Source organism: Punica granatum, chromosome 2 (assembly GCF_007655135.1).
Source record: "Punica granatum isolate Tunisia-2019 chromosome 2, ASM765513v2, whole genome shotgun sequence".
NCBI lineage: Eukaryota > Viridiplantae > Streptophyta > Magnoliopsida > Myrtales > Lythraceae > Punica > Punica granatum.
The window spans coordinates 44,419,114-44,437,937 of NC_045128.1; the positions used below are offsets into that span (position 1 = coordinate 44,419,114).

General features: G+C 34.3%; 2 protein-coding genes across 2 annotated transcripts; both read left to right on the top strand.

Annotated features, from left to right (window-relative positions):
- The first annotated feature begins 6,700 nt into the window (after positions 1–6,700).
- Positions 6,701–12,357, top strand: LOC116195252 (V-type proton ATPase subunit H-like). The gene is made up of 11 exons (XM_031524266.1): positions 6,701–7,094; positions 7,563–7,688; positions 7,888–7,990; positions 8,074–8,146; positions 8,691–8,756; positions 8,845–8,959; positions 9,395–9,556; positions 9,689–9,814; positions 10,127–10,252; positions 11,440–11,619; positions 11,787–12,357. The coding sequence occupies exons 1-11, from the start codon at positions 7,065–7,067 to the stop codon at positions 12,033–12,035; spliced, it is 1,356 nt and encodes a 451-aa protein (XP_031380126.1). The 5' UTR covers positions 6,701–7,064; the 3' UTR covers positions 12,036–12,357.
- Positions 12,358–15,046: 2,689 nt separating this feature from the next.
- Positions 15,047–18,526, top strand: LOC116195253. Its single transcript, XM_031524267.1, has 7 exons — positions 15,047–15,477; positions 15,610–15,711; positions 15,947–16,061; positions 16,172–16,287; positions 16,957–17,145; positions 17,807–17,949; positions 18,106–18,526. The coding sequence occupies exons 1-7, from the start codon at positions 15,353–15,355 to the stop codon at positions 18,285–18,287; spliced, it is 972 nt and encodes a 323-aa protein (XP_031380127.1). The 5' UTR covers positions 15,047–15,352; the 3' UTR covers positions 18,288–18,526.
- Positions 18,527–18,824: the final 298 nt, after the last annotated feature.

Sequence of the window (18,824 nt, forward strand, 5' to 3'; positions counted from 1 at the left end):
GCTCCCCTTAGGGCGAGGTCGTCGAAGGATCTTGGACCTACTGGTCGACCTCGTTTGGGGGAGCTCGACGGGGGAGCCTCCAAGCAGAGTTCCCTTACTTTTTTTTCAAAAAATTCTATTAAAAACGAAAAAAAATTTGAAAGACTTAGATGATGTAACATTGTCCTCACTTAACACTATTATAATGGAATGGTCTAATTGATGTATTAAAAAAAATCTTCATGTATTTTCAGTAAAAAAAAAGACTTATCCGATGTAACCGATGACTAAATTAATGCAAATTTATAAACTCAAACACTAAATTGATGTGTTTATGCAAAATGAGGGATCTAATTGATGTATTAAGGATCCAATTGATGCAATTTTTAAATTTAAGGGGCTAAATTGATGTAAAAAAATGTCAAAAACTCAATTGATGTAACGCCAAATTGCTCATTCGCTCAAAGAAAATTTGGTTTGCCACTTCCTAACTTTTTATTTATTTCTCGTATAAAAAGTGAAGCTTCTATCACTTTCCTATCACTTTTCTATATTTTCTTAAATAAAAATTAAAACTAGATGATGTCTCACGCGATACGCTCATTGGAAAGAAAATTTAAGGGTTTGTTTGGTTGTGGTGTAGTATTTTGCTCCACCTATATAGGACAAAATACGTATAATAATAGATGAAAAATGTTATTATTAAAAATTGATTGTGATAATAGTTAAGAAAAATTGATGTGAGAATTTATTATTAAATAGGAGAAAAAAGACAAAAAAGTGTATATATATATATATATAGCTGTAAAAGTATATGGAAGAATTTAAAAAATTAATTGTAATAATAATTAGTAAAAAATATATGTTAGAATTTATAATTAAATGGGAGAAAAAGACAAAAAAATATTGATTATGTTTTTGACTTGAAGGAAGAATGGAGTGGAGTGACAATAAAAATGCAATAAGTGAGGTAATATTGTGATGATCTATTAAAATGTCACATTGAGTTTTTCAAGATGCATAATCGTTATTTGCCACTTCTCAAAAGCTGAAGTCACTTTCTTCTCACAAATTATTTCGTATTTTTGTCATGTTAAGAGTGGCATATGCATTTTTCATATCGGGATTGCACCATAATTTGAAGAATGAGAGAGATTTTTCACGATTATTAGAAGAATATTGTCCTTCGTAAGTTGGAGCTATATTAATCATCTCAATTATAGAAGTGTGAAAGTTCATTTATTGAACTAACTACTCGGCAAGATTGTACGATTATAGGTCGTGGGCCATATTAGAATGTGTTTGATTTTATAGTTGAGTTGAATTGAATTTTGATTTTAATTGGTTTATAATGATTGTGTTGTTGAAAATGTGTGAAAAAGTAATTAATAGTTGATAAAAAGTAATGATTGTGTTGTTGAATTGTGAAAAAAGTAATGAATAGTTAAGAGAATTTAATATTAAAAATTGAATTGAATAGTTAAAAAAAATTGAAGAAAAAATGAAAAATAATAATTGTGTTGTTGAATTTAAAATAAGTGGAGTTAAGTTGAATAAAGTTAAAAAAAATTTTGAAACCAAACACAATCTTAGTTCTCCAAAATTATGTGCTCTTAGATAATGAGAAAATATTGAAAAAAGAATTCACGATACCGTAGAAAAATTTCATATTCTAAATATATTATAAGTCCGTCTAATAAATTATATTAAATTAACATAATAAAACGGTTTCTCTTACGCTTTTAGCATGTTACATAGTCAGCATATATAAAATCATTTTCAAGTGTTACTCCATTCACAATATAAAACAATTATGTTTCATTTTTTGCATATTTAAATAATATTAAACGAATAAAGTGATTTGCCTTGATAACTCTAATCCGCGCATATGTGCGGGCCTATTGTCTAGTACTAGATAAAAACTCGGGTGTTGCGCAATAAATATTTGTAATATTTCTTAATAATAAGTAATCTGAAATAAGTAAATACTATGTAGAAAATTATTTTCTAAAACTAGAAATGATTATATTATGATATGGATAGTGATGGGTAAATTATGCCGATGGTACAAGCTTTATTGCATATATAACACTTTGTTACAAACTTTAATAAGTGTAACAATCAAATACAAAATTATTTCAAATTGTAACAATTAGCTATATTCCTTCCGTTTTTGGCTAACAACGTCAATTTTTGTTAAGGTGGTCGCTTACATGTAGTGTTTGGAAGACTTGGATCTTATGTAGCAAACATATATATGTGTGTGTGTGTGTGTGTGAAAGTATGATACGAGGCGGATGGCCTTAGAACCCTCTACTTCTTAATGGATTTTTTTTTTCCATTTCTGAGTTTTAAAGGTTTTAAATTATCTTTTAAAATGAAATTAGCAAAAAAATCTTTCGAAATTATTTTTGGTTATAATATACCATTTAAAAAAGGCCGAAAATATCATAAAATCATTCAGATACTATAGTGATCTCAAATTAAAGACAATATGAATTTTCTGGTAGAATTTTTTTTTAAAATTTTTTATTTTCGAAATTAGTTTTTATTTTTTAAAAAATATCATCATAAAATTTGATTTCTTGATTTCTTTAATTTTTATAATTTTTATAACATAATATACTTGAAATAAATGTGAGGATTTTATAATATGTATAGATTTATTTAATAATTTAGAATTTTTTAAAATAAAAATTAATATCTCGTCACCTAAATATTAACATCAAAAGAAGTATATATTAATACACAATATAAATATATTAATAGATGGCCTTAAAACGTTCAATTTCTGATTATAATTTAATAAATATATATTAGTATACTTTTAAAATGAAATTAGCAATAAAATTTTTCGAAATTATTTTCGGTTATAATATTCTATTTGAAAAAGACAGAAAATATCATAATTTTTTTGGATACTATATTGATTTCTAATTGAATGTAATATGAACTTTCTAAATGAAATTTTCTAGATTTTTATTTTTTATATTCATAATTATTTTTAATAATTTTTTAAAAGATATCTCATCATAAATTTGATTTCTTGATTATTACATTTTTATAATTTATATTACATAATGTACTTGAAATAAATAAGAGGACTTTATAATACGTAAAATATTATTTAATAATCTTGATTTTTTTAAAATAAAGATCAACATCTCATCGCATAAATATTAACATCAAAATAAGTATATATTCATATATAATACAAATATATTAATAAATGGTCTTAGAGCGCTCAGTTTTCGAGTGAAATTTAATAAGTATATATTAGCATATATTTCCTGAAAGGACTTTTCTATGTCCTTATTTATTTATTTTTAAAAATTTATTTTTAATATAAAAAAACTTTTTAAAGATATCTCATCATAAAATCCTCTTTTTTATTTCTTTAATTTTTATAATTTATATAACATAATGTCTTTGAAATAAATGAGAAAATTTTATTATATATGCATACATTATTTAATAATCTTGAATTTTTTAAAATTAAAATTAATATTTCATCACATCAATATGAACATGAAAATAAGTATAATTAGCATATATATTTCTAAAAGGAATATTCTAGGTTTTTATTAATTTATATTTTTAGAATTATTTTTAATAAAAAATATTTTAAAAATATATCTCATCATAAAATCCGATTTTTTTTAAAAAAAATTTATACTTTATATAAAATAATGTATTTGAAATAAATGAGAAGATTTTATTATATGTATGTATAGATATTATTAAATAATTTTTATTTTTTTAAATAAAATTTAATATTCCATCACATTAATATTAACATGAAAATAAGTAAATATTAGTATGTAAATTTATTTATAGATAATATAAATATACTTAATATATGGTTACGTGGACAACCTTCAATATATATATATATATATATATGAAGAAAAAGTATAAATATATTAGATGTTTTTATAGATATCTATTATTGAAAAATAGATAAGATAATATTTTATAGATATATGAATTATATTTTCTTTTAAAAAAATTAGATTTGTTAACAATAAAAGGAAAACGAATCATATTATATTTTATCAAGATTTTATATGATAGTTATAGATAGAAATCATAATAGATATACACATAGGCATATTCAGCTCTCATACAATACGTCTACAATTAGACGTGAGTTCTCAAAATGTATGTCTATCCCACGTGAATTGATTAAATTTATGTTTTAATTTTTTTATTTCATTTTTATCACAATATTTTATTTTTAAAATTTTTTTCTCATATTCTTTATCAAGATTGGTGATGTGACTTTCATCTCTTGAAATGTTACCCTTATGCACAAGCACTTAGAAAGTAAGTTCGTTTGCCACTAAACATGAAGAATGTTGTTTGTTTATTTTTTTATTTTTCACTTTTGACTCTCAAAGAAATTTTTCTTTTTAATTCTTAATTATAATTTCTTTTCATATTGGTGTACTATCCGTGCAATGCATGGGCTCAACGACTAGTTTGTGATATTTCTAAATTAAAAATAAATGAATAAATTTTAAAAATGAAATAATTAAATAAAACAAAAGTCAAATTAAAAAGCTCTTTTTTTTTTCTCTCCCTCTCTCTTATCTCTCTACTCTACTGCTGGCCTAATGGCCAATGCTGGGAGTCCGCTACCTGCTCGTGCATCGACTCCTACCCACCTCTCCACTCGATTGAGGCCGATCCCTTGCTCTTTGACCATAACAAATTGGAGATCTGTCGGGGGATTTCTTGACTAAATTACAAAAAAATATATTTTTCAAGTTTTAATTAATTAATTATTTTTAATTTTTAATTTTAATTTATTATTTATTATTTGATTTTAGAAATATTTTCATTTTTAGTTATGTTTATTTATTTATTTTTAAACTTAAAAATGCCATCAATTTGCCACATAAGCGGCACGTCCTCATAATATTACACATCAACGGCCACCTCAGAGAAAAATTGATGTCGTCAATGTAAATTTTAAGGAATGTAGCTGATTATTACAATTTGAAATAATTTTGCACTCGATTGTTACACTTTTTAAAGTTTGTACCAAAGTGTTACATTTGCAATAAAGTTTGTATGTCCAGTGTAATTTACTCGGATAATGATCATTATTTATAAGCATAATTTAAAGTGTATTTGTAATTATTGCACGTTAGTGAATTCATTTCCCCAATGTGATAATAATTTAGTTTAATAGAGGTTGATTACCCTTCACAACCTTGTAAGGGGGAAGGGGTGAGCACTTGGGATCCTCAAATTGGGTTCCAGCTACCCACCCCATTCTTCGATACCGATCAGTTTTCTTTTATATTATTTTATTCGATTTGTTTTAAGTCTCTCAAATTCTAATTTTTGAAAAATTACCCTAGAGTCACCACATCAACATTCCATCAATTTTTTTACGGAAATCGACAATATGTTGTGCGGTAAAAAAAATTTTCAATTATATCGTGAAATTTTTTTAATTTGCGCTAGAATGTCAATTTTTTTTTATGTTGAGTGGTGTTATTTTTACTATTATACTTTCAAACCCCTTTCATTTTTTTTCAAAATTAACTAGTAATAAAATAATATATTTTAAAATATTTTGGACGAAAACATAGTTTTTGACAGAAAAATTAATAGTAGGATTAAAATGAAAAAAAATTATGTAATAGTTAGGATAGAATTGAACAAAAAATAGATTTAGGACGAAAACAAAAAAGTAGACAAAGGTTGAGGATAAGAAATTAATTTATTCCTTATTATTATTATTATTATTATTATTATTTTGAGTGTGCATGACATGACATCCAAAAAGCCCAATAGAGCCTAGACGAATCGACGATCGAGCCGGGTCGGTCCAATTACGATCCTAGCTAAGCTCAAGTGTGTCTCAGTGATTATTTTTTTTCATTCATTCATGAAATTCAAATTTTATTTAAGAGAAACAAGTTTGAGATACTCATGTTGGTACTCATCTACATATTATATAACTTAACTCCTCCCACAAGAACTCACTAAAACTCTTCATTCGATTGATGAGGAGTTTCCATTCGTAACCCTTCGCTCATGGAAGATTGGCTCTTAGCATATGCTGCACATCAATAAATATACCCTGAGTTTTTCACATTTTTCATGGAAGATTGACTCTTCGCATCGGCTATACATTAACATATACCTAGAGTTTTTTACATTTTCATAATAATTTTTTTTCGAGTTTTCGCAATGTATTTATATATTTATATATTAGATAATTTCAAGGATATTATTTATTTTAAAATTTTATAGTATAAAATTCGTGAATATATAACAAAGTAATATCAATATAAAATAAAAAGCGCAAAGAAAAAAGGTTTAGGGTTAGATGACTAGTCATTAAGCTTGCATTTGGGTTTTCGAGTTGGATTATGATTCAACTTAACTTGATTTTGTATAATGATTATAAGTATTGACAAATATATTGATGTGCGAGAATATATATATGTGTATGTAATATAGATGTGAAAGTAGATGATAAATTTATTATTAAAAAATGATTATAAAAAGATATTAGTGAAAATTATTATTAAATGAAAGAAAGAAAATAAAATAATAATGATTATATATTTAAATTTGAAAAAGTATAGAATTGAGCAGGATAAAATTAGATTATTATCCAAAGCGTGAATTAGCAGGCAGCAGCCGCACCGTTGGAAAGGACGGGCAGGAAAACAACAGATCTGCCTTCCCTTCGTAGACGCAAATCCCAAATCCCAATCCCCATCAATTGATGAGCTACGAGACAAACTGAGAAGGCCCGGGAAGAAGGAAGGTGCCTTGCCCGACTCTCTCCTCCCACCTCTCTCTCTCTCTCTCTCTCTCCATCTCCCCGTCCCCTTCTTCTTCTTCTTCCTGCATTTGCTGCGTTTCCTCTCAGCAAACATCCCAGTCAACCATCTCCTTCTCCAAAGCTCTCTGCTTTATTGTTGTTAGTTGGCGATCTCTGTGGCTGAAACTTTCCCCCCTTTTTTGGATCCTGTTACTTACGAATTGCTCATTCGATCTCCGTCCCTGTTGCTGCCGTCGACCCGGGAATTCAGGGTTAATTACAGTTCGCTGTATCAATGGACCCTGCTGAGTTAACCACGCAACAGGTTGGTTGGTGTTGGTCCTTCTCCTCGCCTGCTTCTCTCTCTCTCTCTCTCTCTCTCTGCATCTATTAATATATACGCTTCTACCAGAAAGATAAGATGAGTTATTTTGTGCTGGATATGAGATTTCTCCATCATGTCTATGTCTCTGTATTGATTTTTGTAATCTTTTCATACGATAACCGAGCAAGGGAAAAAAAAGAAGAAGAAGAAGAAGAAAATCTTTTCATACGATATATGTGATCATAGGCTACCGCGATAAAACTTCTTTCTTTTACTTGAAATAAGAATAGATATATTGTAGTTCATATATGATATGAAACAGCCCATCCTTCAGTATCAGTTCACTTGATGCCTTGGATCTGCTGGAACACCTTTTCTGACTATGATTTTTTCCTTCTCGTCAATAGTGAAATATGATTTGGAACCGCACCCAACTCTCACGTTCTTACTGTTTCTCTTTTCTCCAAGGTTTTGGAGAGGGACATCCCATGGGAGACATATATGACAACTAAGCTCATCACTGGGACTTGTCTTCAGCTGCTAAGGCGTTATGATAAAAGATCAGAAAGTTACCGTGCCCAGTTGTTGGATGACGTACGTAATTCTCTACTGGCTTGGCTTGCCTTGCCTTTTCTTGAAAATCAAATTATATATCTTCCCGGTGCATTGCCTTTCTATGTTTCATCACAGTTAAGTCGCAAGTGCTTGGAGTCAAAGACTCAAACTGGACCACCCTATTATAATTTTGTATGTTATTGTTTACCTAAGTTACTACTCCAATTGGTGGTGACAGGATGGCCCAGCTTATGTTCGGGTCTTTGTTTGCATCTTGCGCGACATATTCAAGGAAGAAACAGTTGAATATGTTCTAGCTCTCATCGATGAGATGCTTACTGGTAACTGCTTGACCTCACATTTCCTTTTTGCCACCTTCCCACTTTGACCTATTTACCCATTGCTTGCTTACATTCACTTGCAGCAAACCCGAAGAGAGCCAGGTTATTCCATGACAAGTCTCTTGCAAATGAAGACACATATGAACCCTTCCTAAGTTAAGTACTTTAGAGCAGTTCACATTTTCGAATTCTTTCTGATCAAATGTTTCATTCTGCTAATATAATTTCTGGGCATTCATAATGTCTTACATTACAGTAAATCTCTTTCTTCTTAATTTGAAATCGATTGCTTAAGAGGAATATTTTCATCTCGTTACCATTCAAGTTCCAGTTTCGTATTATCTCTTGAAGTTGTTTCGTGTTTATTGTTTAGAATACATAACGATAATAGGATGTAATGAACGGTCTTCTGTTCTGCAGAATTGGCGAGTTTGTGGCACCAAAAATTGGTTACTAGAGAGACAAATGTTGAGAGCACAGGAGATAATGTCCTTCAAAAGTCGTCGATGATCAATCCATTTGTAGTGAAAACTGCAAATTTGGATTATGATATATCAGCAATTGGTTGATAAATGTTGTGTTGATTGTGATTTCATCTTGTCTAGATAGCATTCTCTGAACCAGTAATAGCAGAAACCAAACCTCTATTATCAGAATATTTCTCTAGACATAACAAATATATGGGTTTTGCAATATTCAGGTTGCTCTGGAAGGGTAATTGGTTCATACAGGAGAAAAGCTGTAAGATTCTTGCTCTAATATTAAGGTACTAAGATTTCAGACTTGCCCATCTACACCAGTGATAAATAAATTAGTGCAGAAATATGTGTTTATGCTTATTGCTATTACTGTAGTGCAAGGCCAAAAACAGAGAATGGGCTTGTGAATGGAGAGGAATCAAGTTCAAAGAAAAAGATCACCACCATTAGTGATGTGCTGAAAGGTCTGGTAGAATGGCTCTGTGCTCAGGTTCGTTTATTGTTAATCCATTTACCACTTATGTGAATGTGTGCACCCTGAACCTGGTATAGGAAAGGGTTAGCTTATATTAGTAATTAGAGCACCAAGAGAGTGCAAACCCCTGTACTAAAGGATGTACAAAATATTCGGGAATGCAAAACACCGAGCCATCTGGACTGCACTACCGAACTGCAGCTTATAATCGAGTCAAATAAATTTTTCCATTTACTAGGATTGGTAAAAGTTATATCCTTCTAGTTCCACCGTCCTCCTCAAGAATCATAGCGCCTTAAAAGTAAGGGGTCAAATTTTCCCAATTATGGGTACCTGCTTCTATTACTCTTAGCAGGAATTCAATTAATTCTGCTTTGCTAATATTTTTTTTGAAAGTCCAATTAAAGCTGATAGTGTCATTCCATGTCTGGTTGCGTGATTCAATTGCAGCTGAAAAAACCTTCTCACCTAAGTAGGGCTATTCCAACTGCAATCAATTGCCTTTCAGCAGTGCTTAAGGAACCCATAGTCAGATCATCCTTTGTTCAAGCAGATGGAATCAAGCTGTTGATTCCTTTAATATCTCCTGCGTCTACACAGCAATCTATCCAGGTATTTGCTGGCTCATAATTTTATTTATCAAAAAAAAAAAATCCAAATTTTGCCATTACAAGTGACTGGTTCTAACTTGCGATATCCAGCTGTCAATATCGTGGAATTTACTCCCTCTCTTCTTTGTGACAGCTTCTCTATGAAACCTGTCTCTGTGTTTGGCTTTTATCGTACTATGAACCTGCCATTGAGTTCTTGGCCACTACTGGAATTCTCCCGCGACTAATAGATGTTGTCAAGAGTTCCACCAAAGAAAAGGTATGGAATTACTCTCTTGCATTGTCGGTTCATCTCCAATCAATCAAAGTCAGCTTTGGCTGTGGCCCTACAACATTTTATTTATGATTACCCGGAAAGTTTTTAGCAGACTCCACTACATATTAGTGTAATAGGGAACATTATTTGAGAAAGTTGAAGGTTATTGGCTTATCTACTTCTGTGGCATGTCCTTTTCCTTTCCCCCTTTGGGCGTTGCCTACATGTAGCAGTACTCGTAATTTTGGCCTTGTTTTCAATGTTGATATACCACACATGTGATCTTTGGACTGATTGAATCACTTGCTTTACTAGGTTGTCAGGGTGGTTGTCTTGACCTTTAAGAATTTTTTGCCCAAAGGGACATTTGGGGCTCAGATGGTTGACCTTGGGCTGCCTCAGATTGTCCAAAGCTTGAAAGCTCAGGCATGGAGTGATGAGGTGAGAGATTTGTATGCTCTTTCATTAGCATCAAATGTCTAATTGTCTGCGGATTTGAGTGAAGAAGTTGTGGCAGCATGGAAGTATCCACAAGTTATATCCATGAATTTTAGATATTCTTAAATTTTATCCTTGAAGTTAGCATTTAACAAGTTTGTGGAATAGTCAACTCTGACATCTATTCATTTTAGATGAATCAGCCTGCTCTAACTTTGACCTCTATTCATTATCTAAAACTCTCGCCTTTATTTCTCTCTTAAAACATGTTTCTGGGATGGGGATAATTATCCTACTAGATATGTTATATCTTTATCAGGTTCTTTCAACTGTGTAAGATACTAAAATTTGATGCAAAATCGCTGGTCATGGAGCTACTAAATGAATGTGCGGCTGTCACGTGGTGCTCCAAAAAAACATCTTGAAGAGGTTGTTAAATGAGATAGATCTTGTTACCTCCAACTCCCAAAAGGATTTCATTATGCTGAAAATTTTTCATTTGCAAAATATTTCATTTTCTGACAACTTATGTGACCTGGTGTCTCTACGTCTACTCGATGGGTTTATTCCTAGTGCAATCACAGCTGAGGTGACTTCCAAGGGCTCCATGTCTGAGTGGGTTTCATATATTTGGCCTCGCTAATTATACAGTTAGAGGGAGTATTGCTAGACCCCTTGAGCTAGCCCTTGGAGGTTCTCTATCTTTAAGTTAGATTTTGCATGAATGTACTATAAACTATCTATCTCTAGGATTAAAGCCTACACCTTCCATATCGTATCTTATTTCATTCACTTTTGTTGTATCCTGCCTCCAATTTCGGTCTTAGTAATGTATAATTATGGGGACAAGGTGTGCCTGCACAATGTGTGCTTCTAGTTGCTAAATGCTATAATGAAATAACAATGTCCAAAACATAGGAGAAAAGGTATGGTTGCTGCTGAATCCACTGTGTGAACCGGCTTAGTGTTTTGTTGCAGTTGCCCTTGAAATGATTCTGGCGTGCAATCCCATTGGTTTGGGCATGATGAAAGTCCTACAAACTTTACTTATGATAATAAAATTGCAGTCATATTCACATTCTTTGAGTTTCTATGCTAGTTAATGGATTGGTTGAATCATCTAGGGGGTTAATAAATGACCTTACTTTCTGATCCTTTTGGTTGGGTGATGATGCCATCTGATCTGATAGGATCTATTGGATGCTCTAAGTCAGCTGGAAGAAGGGTTGAGGGATAACATCAAGAGATTAAGTTCCTTTGACAAATACAAACAAGAAGTCCTCCGCGGCCACCTTGATTGGTCCCCAATGCACAAAGATCCTATCTTTTGGCGTGAGAATATCATGAGCTTTGAAGAGAACAATTTCCAGGTTTATATTCTTGTTACTTCTTGCATAGGTTGATTAACTATATGACAGGGCGTGTGTTTGTGTGGACTCTAATAAGGTGGCAATTCCATTTTGAAAACTTGACAAACTGTGCAACACTAAGCTGGCGGGATTATGAAATAACGTGATCAAGTTTGGTGTTGCCGCAGATTTTGAGGGTCCTTATCACGATTCTGGACTCGTCGAGTGATCCAAGAACTTTGGCTGTTGCTTGCTTTGATCTCTCGCAGTTCATCCAGTGTCATCCTGCAGGGCGGGTCATAGTGGCGGACCTCAAGGCAAAAGAGCGGGTTATGAAACTTTTGAATCATGAGAATGCGGAGGTAACAAAGAATGCCCTTCTGTGTATTCAGAGGCTATTTTTGGGAGCAAAGTATGCAAGCTTTTTGCAAGCCTAAGTAAAGTATCTCTCGGACGGTTGGGGTCTAGTGGGCAGGTGTGGGGACTCTGAAGAATGAGGGTTTTCTTGTTTTGTGCTGGTCAGCTGCTTCTATGCATTTTCATTTTTTTCCCCCCTCCTGGGTTCGAAGGGATGGATAAATTCATATATTCTTGTTCACTGTCCGGTCCCAAGGGATGTTTGACAAAAATACGCCGCTGAGTTCATACACCTAAAACATGTATGAAATATTCTATTGGTTCCGAGGTTGTAATAAGTAAGTCTCTAAAATCTTTTAAGAGGGCAACATATATTAGTTAAGTTTGCTGCCAATTGTTTCACGGTGAGGTTGTGGTTTTGATGCTACATCGCCCTGCAGTTGAGAAGTACTGACTTGCAATATCATACTTTTATTATTATTATTTTTAAATTTTAAATTTTTTTCCCCTCAAAGCCAAAGGAAGCGATCTTTCTGGTAGATGGTTTCTCAAAAGATTTTTCTAGTTAGAAGTAAGGATTACTATGTGCAGATGCGGAGGATATGGTCCGTCTTGAGTGAAGTACATGCATGGCAGAGTTGGGCAGTAATCCTCAAATAGGGGAGAGTTGTGCCTTGAGTTTTTTTGGTTGCAATTTTCGGAGGGGTGGGGATATGGTATGGAGGATTATTATTATTATTATTATTATTATAATAATCGTCCGTAACCCATCTAATAATAATCAACCATAATCTATCCTTCGTAGTGAGCAAATAATAAGAAGGGTTGTTCATGCGATTCTAACCTAATCGAAATGAAGTAACCCATATTAATCAAGTCAAACCAAACTTGGTTCAGTCTGATCTGAATCAAAATTTCTCGTGATGGGGTTCGTACCGAATAATAGAAAGCCTAATACTAAGTGCAGTGTCACTTGGTGCCGTGGCCCATGCTTTGAGGCTTGGGGGTGAGAAGAAGAGGGACTGAACTGAAGCAGTTGGACTGTGGGGTTGCATGCCAGATGCAACTTAAATAAACATATGAATGAATTTTTTATTTCATCATTTGGTGAGTTCAATTGAGTCCACATTAATTTCAGTTTGAACCAGATTGAACTCTTCCAACGTGAATATCTTAATGGATGTAAAACATAATTTAATTGAATGTTAATATTTTGCTTCATGCCTGCTTCCCTGCCTTTCCTATCGTTCCTATTAGTAATGTTGCATTTGGTTTGCATGAATGAAAATTCTATTACGCATTTATTACGTGTATAATACTCATTACTATGTATGTTTTGATACGTAATCGTAATCGCAATTACGGATTGCAATGCCTATCCTCCCTATACATTATAAGTAATACGGACACGCAAACTACTCCTTACCTATTCATCAAATTCTCAAAATCTTGCCACCACTCTTTCGTCGTCGCCGCTGCTAGACTTGCACCTCTGGCGAAACTACGACACCCTCCCTGCTTCCCTTGAGCTTAGAGAACTAGATTCAACCTTGGTGAGTCCATATCTAACCTCACCGAGCCAGATTTGGCTCGGGACCTCATGGAGAGGCTTGAGCTTTATGAGGAGCTCGAGGTCCCAAGCCACCCTGGGCTCACGAGCCCCTTTCTTGGTTAGCTCTTTATGTACAAACCAAGGGCTCCCGGGCCTTGCTTCTACGGACCCAGGGTTCGTGAGCCTCGGTGCCTTGGAAGCTCACCCAACTCCGACTAGCTTTGAAGAAGATGAACAATGTTAAACTTTTTTAATTAATTTTTCTTTAATTTTTATGGTAAATTTCGATGACATTTCTTATAGTTTGTAAAATAACCGTCGACACTCCCTCATTTTAAAATTAGTCGTACATCGCTGACATGACATCAAGAGGACATTCACTTTGCCGCATGGATCCTATGTCACGTAAGTGCACCAACTGACTCTTTACTCGATTTCTTTACCAAGCTGAATCTGACCCGATTTTTAAAAAAATTCATCCAACCTGTAGAAGAAATCAAGATACTAGTAGAAATGGGCGTTCTATATCTATAGACATGCTGATGCATTCATAAATCAAGAAAACATAAAGACGACAGCTATAGGGAAAGAGCAAAACATCCAAAGGAATCAAAAGACAGAAAGAAGGGGATCCGAGAAAAAGTTCCACTAATCCACTCAGATATGTACAAAGCAGACAGGATACACCTCTCATCCAAACTGAGAAACAAACCAAAAGACCCAATTTGCAGCAAGTCTGTAACAGATCAAACTTGCAGCAGATATAAAAAGAGCAAAATTTGCAGCAACTCAGTATTTACATTCAATCTTAAGACTATAAAAAGACTGAAACTTGTAATTTAGATGTCTGCAGTGCAGCCTTTATGGCGGTTTGGGCAATGACAGGAACCTTACTCCGTTAGATTTTGCAATCGAATTTTAAGATTTTAACTTTAACTTTAATTACTACGCAATAAAAATTAACTCTTCAAAGTAAAAAAAGGTGATTCCATACATAAATTCATATACAACTCCATTATACTCAATTCAATTTTTAATACTAAATTATCTTTTTTTCATACTTTTTATTATAATTCAACAACACAATCATTACAATTCAATTAAAATCAAAACTCAACTATACTCAACTCTAAAACCAAACACACTATTACCTTTTCAAAATTTACTTAACAAGATCCGCAAATAGCCTTCCAATGTCTCATAAACTCCGTGCCATTCCTTTCTGACAAATTTTCGGCAGAAAACAAAGCATCGAAAATCTTCAAAATGGCGAATGGAAATAGTACCTTAACAAATCTCGAGTCTTTAGTGAGCGTGAGAGGGGATAAAAGATAGGGTTTGTTAGTGTTGCAACTCGATTTCCTGTCAATTCATATCCATGGCCATTACACATTTATCTGTTTATTACATCACAGCGAACTAAACGTTCACAATAAATGTATAAAAAAAAAGAAGAAGAAAAACACCGTCCATAATTTTCAATTTCTTATCAATCCATTAATTAAATTAATTAATAGGAAGAAAAGTAGTAAGTTTCGTTATATCGAGTAGAGTACGAGTACGTAGCAGCTCTCTCTGCGCTACGCGTTCTCCTTTTCCATTCCCTCTTCTTTCCCTCTCCGCGGTCTCTCTCTCTCTCTCTCTCTGTGCCCCCTTCACATCGGAGTTGAGCTGCTGTGCTGAGATCAATGTAGTCGCAGCTCTGTTCAGCCCATCCCGATTCATTCACTTCCTCCCGCCCTCCGGGGAAGATACAGCTACTCATCGGTTTTCCACTTTCGGCCGGCGAGATAAGAAGAGATCGAACGAAGACGCTAGGCCGGAGCATCATCATCATCAAAAACCATGTGGGTGGAAATCCTGTGTGGCCTTGTCATCTATCGGCTGTTTCGGCGCTTCTTCTTCCGTGACGACGACATCATGGACGTCGAGACCTCCGATTCCAATGCTCTGTTCGCCGTTGCCTCTAGGTATACCTTCACCTCCTCTCATCTCTCTCGCTGCTCTTCCATTCCATCCTTTTTTTTTTTTTTGGTTAGATTAGATTAGATTAGAAACCGAATGAAATTTAAATCCACTCTCTGTTTCTCTCTCTCTCACAGACTTGAAAAGCTTCACGGCGGGAAGGCTTATGTGGGTCTCCGTATTCCAGACCCTGATACAGGTTCCAGGCAGAACATCGACTTGGTCCTCGTGACCAGTAGGTTAGGTTCCCTTCCCATCCCATCCTCTTTAAGCACGCCACCCCCCTCCACACACATTTTGGAACATAATATTTCTTGATTGTATGGCTTGGCCTTGATTTGATTGGATGGAACTGGAAGGAAACACTCTTTAGCCTGAGACTGAGAGGCCTCCCTTTCACCATCTGCTGCTCCTGCTCTTATCATCTGCCTTGATGTACCTGTATCGATGTATCTTATGTAAATTTCCATTCAGGGAGGCTGTGGTGATCTCGGTGAAGAACTTGTCAGGATTTGTGTCGGTTGATGCAGATGGCAGCTGGTCTTGTTTCAGTGATCGTAAGCACAAATCACAAAACCTGCCTAATCCTGTAAGTCAGTGATAACACGTTCTTGCTGCCCATGACCTTGCTTCTTGACTCACATCTTCCGCAGCTCGCTCAACTAATGATTTGATTTCTGGTTACTATCCTTATTTCAGATAGTGGAGACTAGAAGGGAGGCTTCAGTTCTCGAAGCATACCTTGAGCAAAGAGGGATTGCTCTTCCTGAGGGATACTTCTCTTGCAAAGTTATACTACCTAATCCAAAATTCTGGTATGAAATGAGAGAGACTAGTTTTTACGAAATTGAGATGCTGCATTATCTAATTCTTTCATTAAACCAACGGAAGAAAGAGCTCTTAATTTGTTCGTGCTTTTATTTTTTCTTTTTAGGTTACAAGGGAGGTCCGTGGGCCGAGTACAATAAAATAGAAATCCTAATAGCTAATAAAGCGGGTCTTTTCTGTGATGATTTCTCTTTGTTTTCCTCTTAGATATAGTATATAATTAAAGCTTTCGTTCATGGAAAGCATATATATACATATATATATCGTTTACGTATAGTATGTACACTATTACCATAAAAAATAGAAGGGAGGAAAAAGGAAAAGAGTACACACGATGAGACTTGGTCTGCCCACAGGCCCACGATTCAGGCCCCAGCTGGGAGTTAACCCAAAGAGTCTTTTCTGGGACAAATTACTTGATGATAGATAAAGTTATCTCAATACATAGGGTTGAGTATAAACTAAAGAGTAGATGAAAGACCACTTGGGGGCTGGTCTTCTGTTGAAAAACTTAGATTCTGTCCCAGTTGAACTCATGTGCTGATACTTTTCAACCATTTACTTGTGTATGTCTTGAGTTCTTTACCCTTACACTTTTGCCTTGGTTAACTCCCACCTTTCTTCTCTCTCTCTCTCTTCCCCTTTCTTTTCCCCAGTGCCATTGGTTCAAATCAATTTCCTTCCGAGGTCATTACTTATGAACAATGGGCTCATTTGAAGCCGGAAGCGAAGAATGTGCTCTCAGATTGGTTCAAGGGTACCTTTCGGGGTGGAAAGAAAGATATACAAGAATCCATACATCAGCAACTTAATTTTGTTTTGAGCACTGCGCCAATGTGGGATAGGTTTGTTTTCTCTTTGGTTTAATCTTCCCCTGAATCATGTATCCTTCCTGCCTCTCATTCGCTCAAATCCGATATAGTTGCTCTGTAGCCTTGTCTGACAATGTATGTTTAACAGTTTAGGTTCCTAGCCTTTTGGGTGATCATTTAGCTTTTATATTCTCCAAGCCATAGTTTTTAGCTATGGCTTGATTTTCTTTGAACTTGAGGCTGGCAGATTGGATTGATCAGGATCTGTCATCATTTTGTTTTTCATACCTTTTCTTCTTTTCCCTGCTTTCTGTAGTCAAGGTTTATTCCATTGTTGATACCTTTGTATGGAGATCCAGGACATGGGATGTGGAGGCATGAGCAAATCTATGATCCGAAACTTTAGTTCTTGTCAGCAGAATGGGCAATTTCAGTCCAGCATACAGTGTTGGAAGTTTCCATCTAACTAGAATTTTTGTCTGAAAAGCTGTCCAAACATCATCTTGTCATGCTCGTTGGGCTCTGGCTTACATTTATAATGAGTCTTGCATTAGCTATCCAGTTTCATTAACTCCTCTCAGGACGTAGTTCTGAATTCACTGTTTGCAAGGCATGGGCAGATTACCTATCCTTCCAATGATTGATATTCGATGAAAAAAGAAAAAAAGGTAATGTTTTCTTAACTGTGATGCAGATTGGAGCTTAAAGGAAATAAATATGTTCTGGGAGAATTTATGGAATTTAAAGGGAAGCAAGAGGATATCCAGGCTTTGAGGAATGTGAGAAGATCAAAAGTTGGTCGTTTAGTTATTCAGAAGACAAGCATGTTTGGACTTGGTAAATTTTCCGCTCTTATACTTGTGTCTTCCGTTTGACTTTTGCATGGCATGTGTCTGTAGTTTCTGTTTTTACCCGAAAGGAGCTGGGACTGTTCGGGCTGTATGGTTTTATCATATCACATATTCATATGCAATCTTCCATGGAAAATTGCAGCCCCATCAAATCTCCAGGTTTTGTACACTCATCGTGATTATCGATCGGAAGGGGTGTCAGCTTCAGAGTGGGTGGAGGTGACCGTTAGATCAAGTACGGAGATTCTCTTTCAGCCGCAGAACTCCAGCAAAGTCCGTAAATTCAAGCTATCTTCCCTTGTCTCAATGTCACTTAGTGCATAGAGATCTCTCATCTTGAATTCAGGCTATATATAGAAAGTAGCGTCTCTGTGTTGTAATGCATTGTTAATAATGGCCATGAAGTGTGTAGGTTGTATGGAGTGAGGAACTCAATTAAGTAATGACAGTAAGGAGTCAGCCAGCTGAACTCAATGTGTAACCACCTAAAACTGAAAAGGGTGCAATGCTATTCAGATAACAATCTCAGTGGATGTCTTATCACAGGAATCTTATTAATTTAATGCTGTATTTTAGGAAAGAGTCACAACCACTTCCACTAGTAGGATGTTCATGAAGCAACTCGTAACAATGTGATTTTGGTTGGTAAACTACGATAATATTATTCCAGCAAAAAACACTAGCAGGAGTACCGCAAATATAAAAATACATAGTGATTGGTTGGATAGTGATTGCTTCCGAATACAAGGATTCACACGGAAAAAAAAAAAGACGCCGAAATTACTTTTATCTCTTATTATATAAATATAATAGTTATGGAATAATAATAGAAATAAGTAATAACTAAGCAATTAGTCAATG

Excerpts from the sequence above, each read along its gene's own strand:
- LOC116195252 (XM_031524266.1), top strand. The coding sequence starts at position 7,065 with ATGGACCCTGCTGAGTTAACCACGCAACAG. Across the intron at positions 7,991-8,073 it reads CATCGATGAGATGCTTACTG|CAAACCCGAAGAGAGCCAGG; the intron begins GTAACTGCTTGA and ends ATTCACTTGCAG. Across the intron at positions 11,620-11,786 it reads TTGAAGAGAACAATTTCCAG|ATTTTGAGGGTCCTTATCAC; the intron begins GTTTATATTCTT and ends GTGTTGCCGCAG.
- LOC116195253 (XM_031524267.1), top strand. The coding sequence starts at position 15,353 with ATGTGGGTGGAAATCCTGTGTGGCCTTGTCATCTATCGGCTGTTTCGG. Across the intron at positions 15,712-15,946 it reads TTGGTCCTCGTGACCAGTAG|GGAGGCTGTGGTGATCTCGG; the intron begins GTTAGGTTCCCT and ends ATTTCCATTCAG. Across the intron at positions 16,062-16,171 it reads CACAAAACCTGCCTAATCCT|ATAGTGGAGACTAGAAGGGA; the intron begins GTAAGTCAGTGA and ends TCCTTATTTCAG.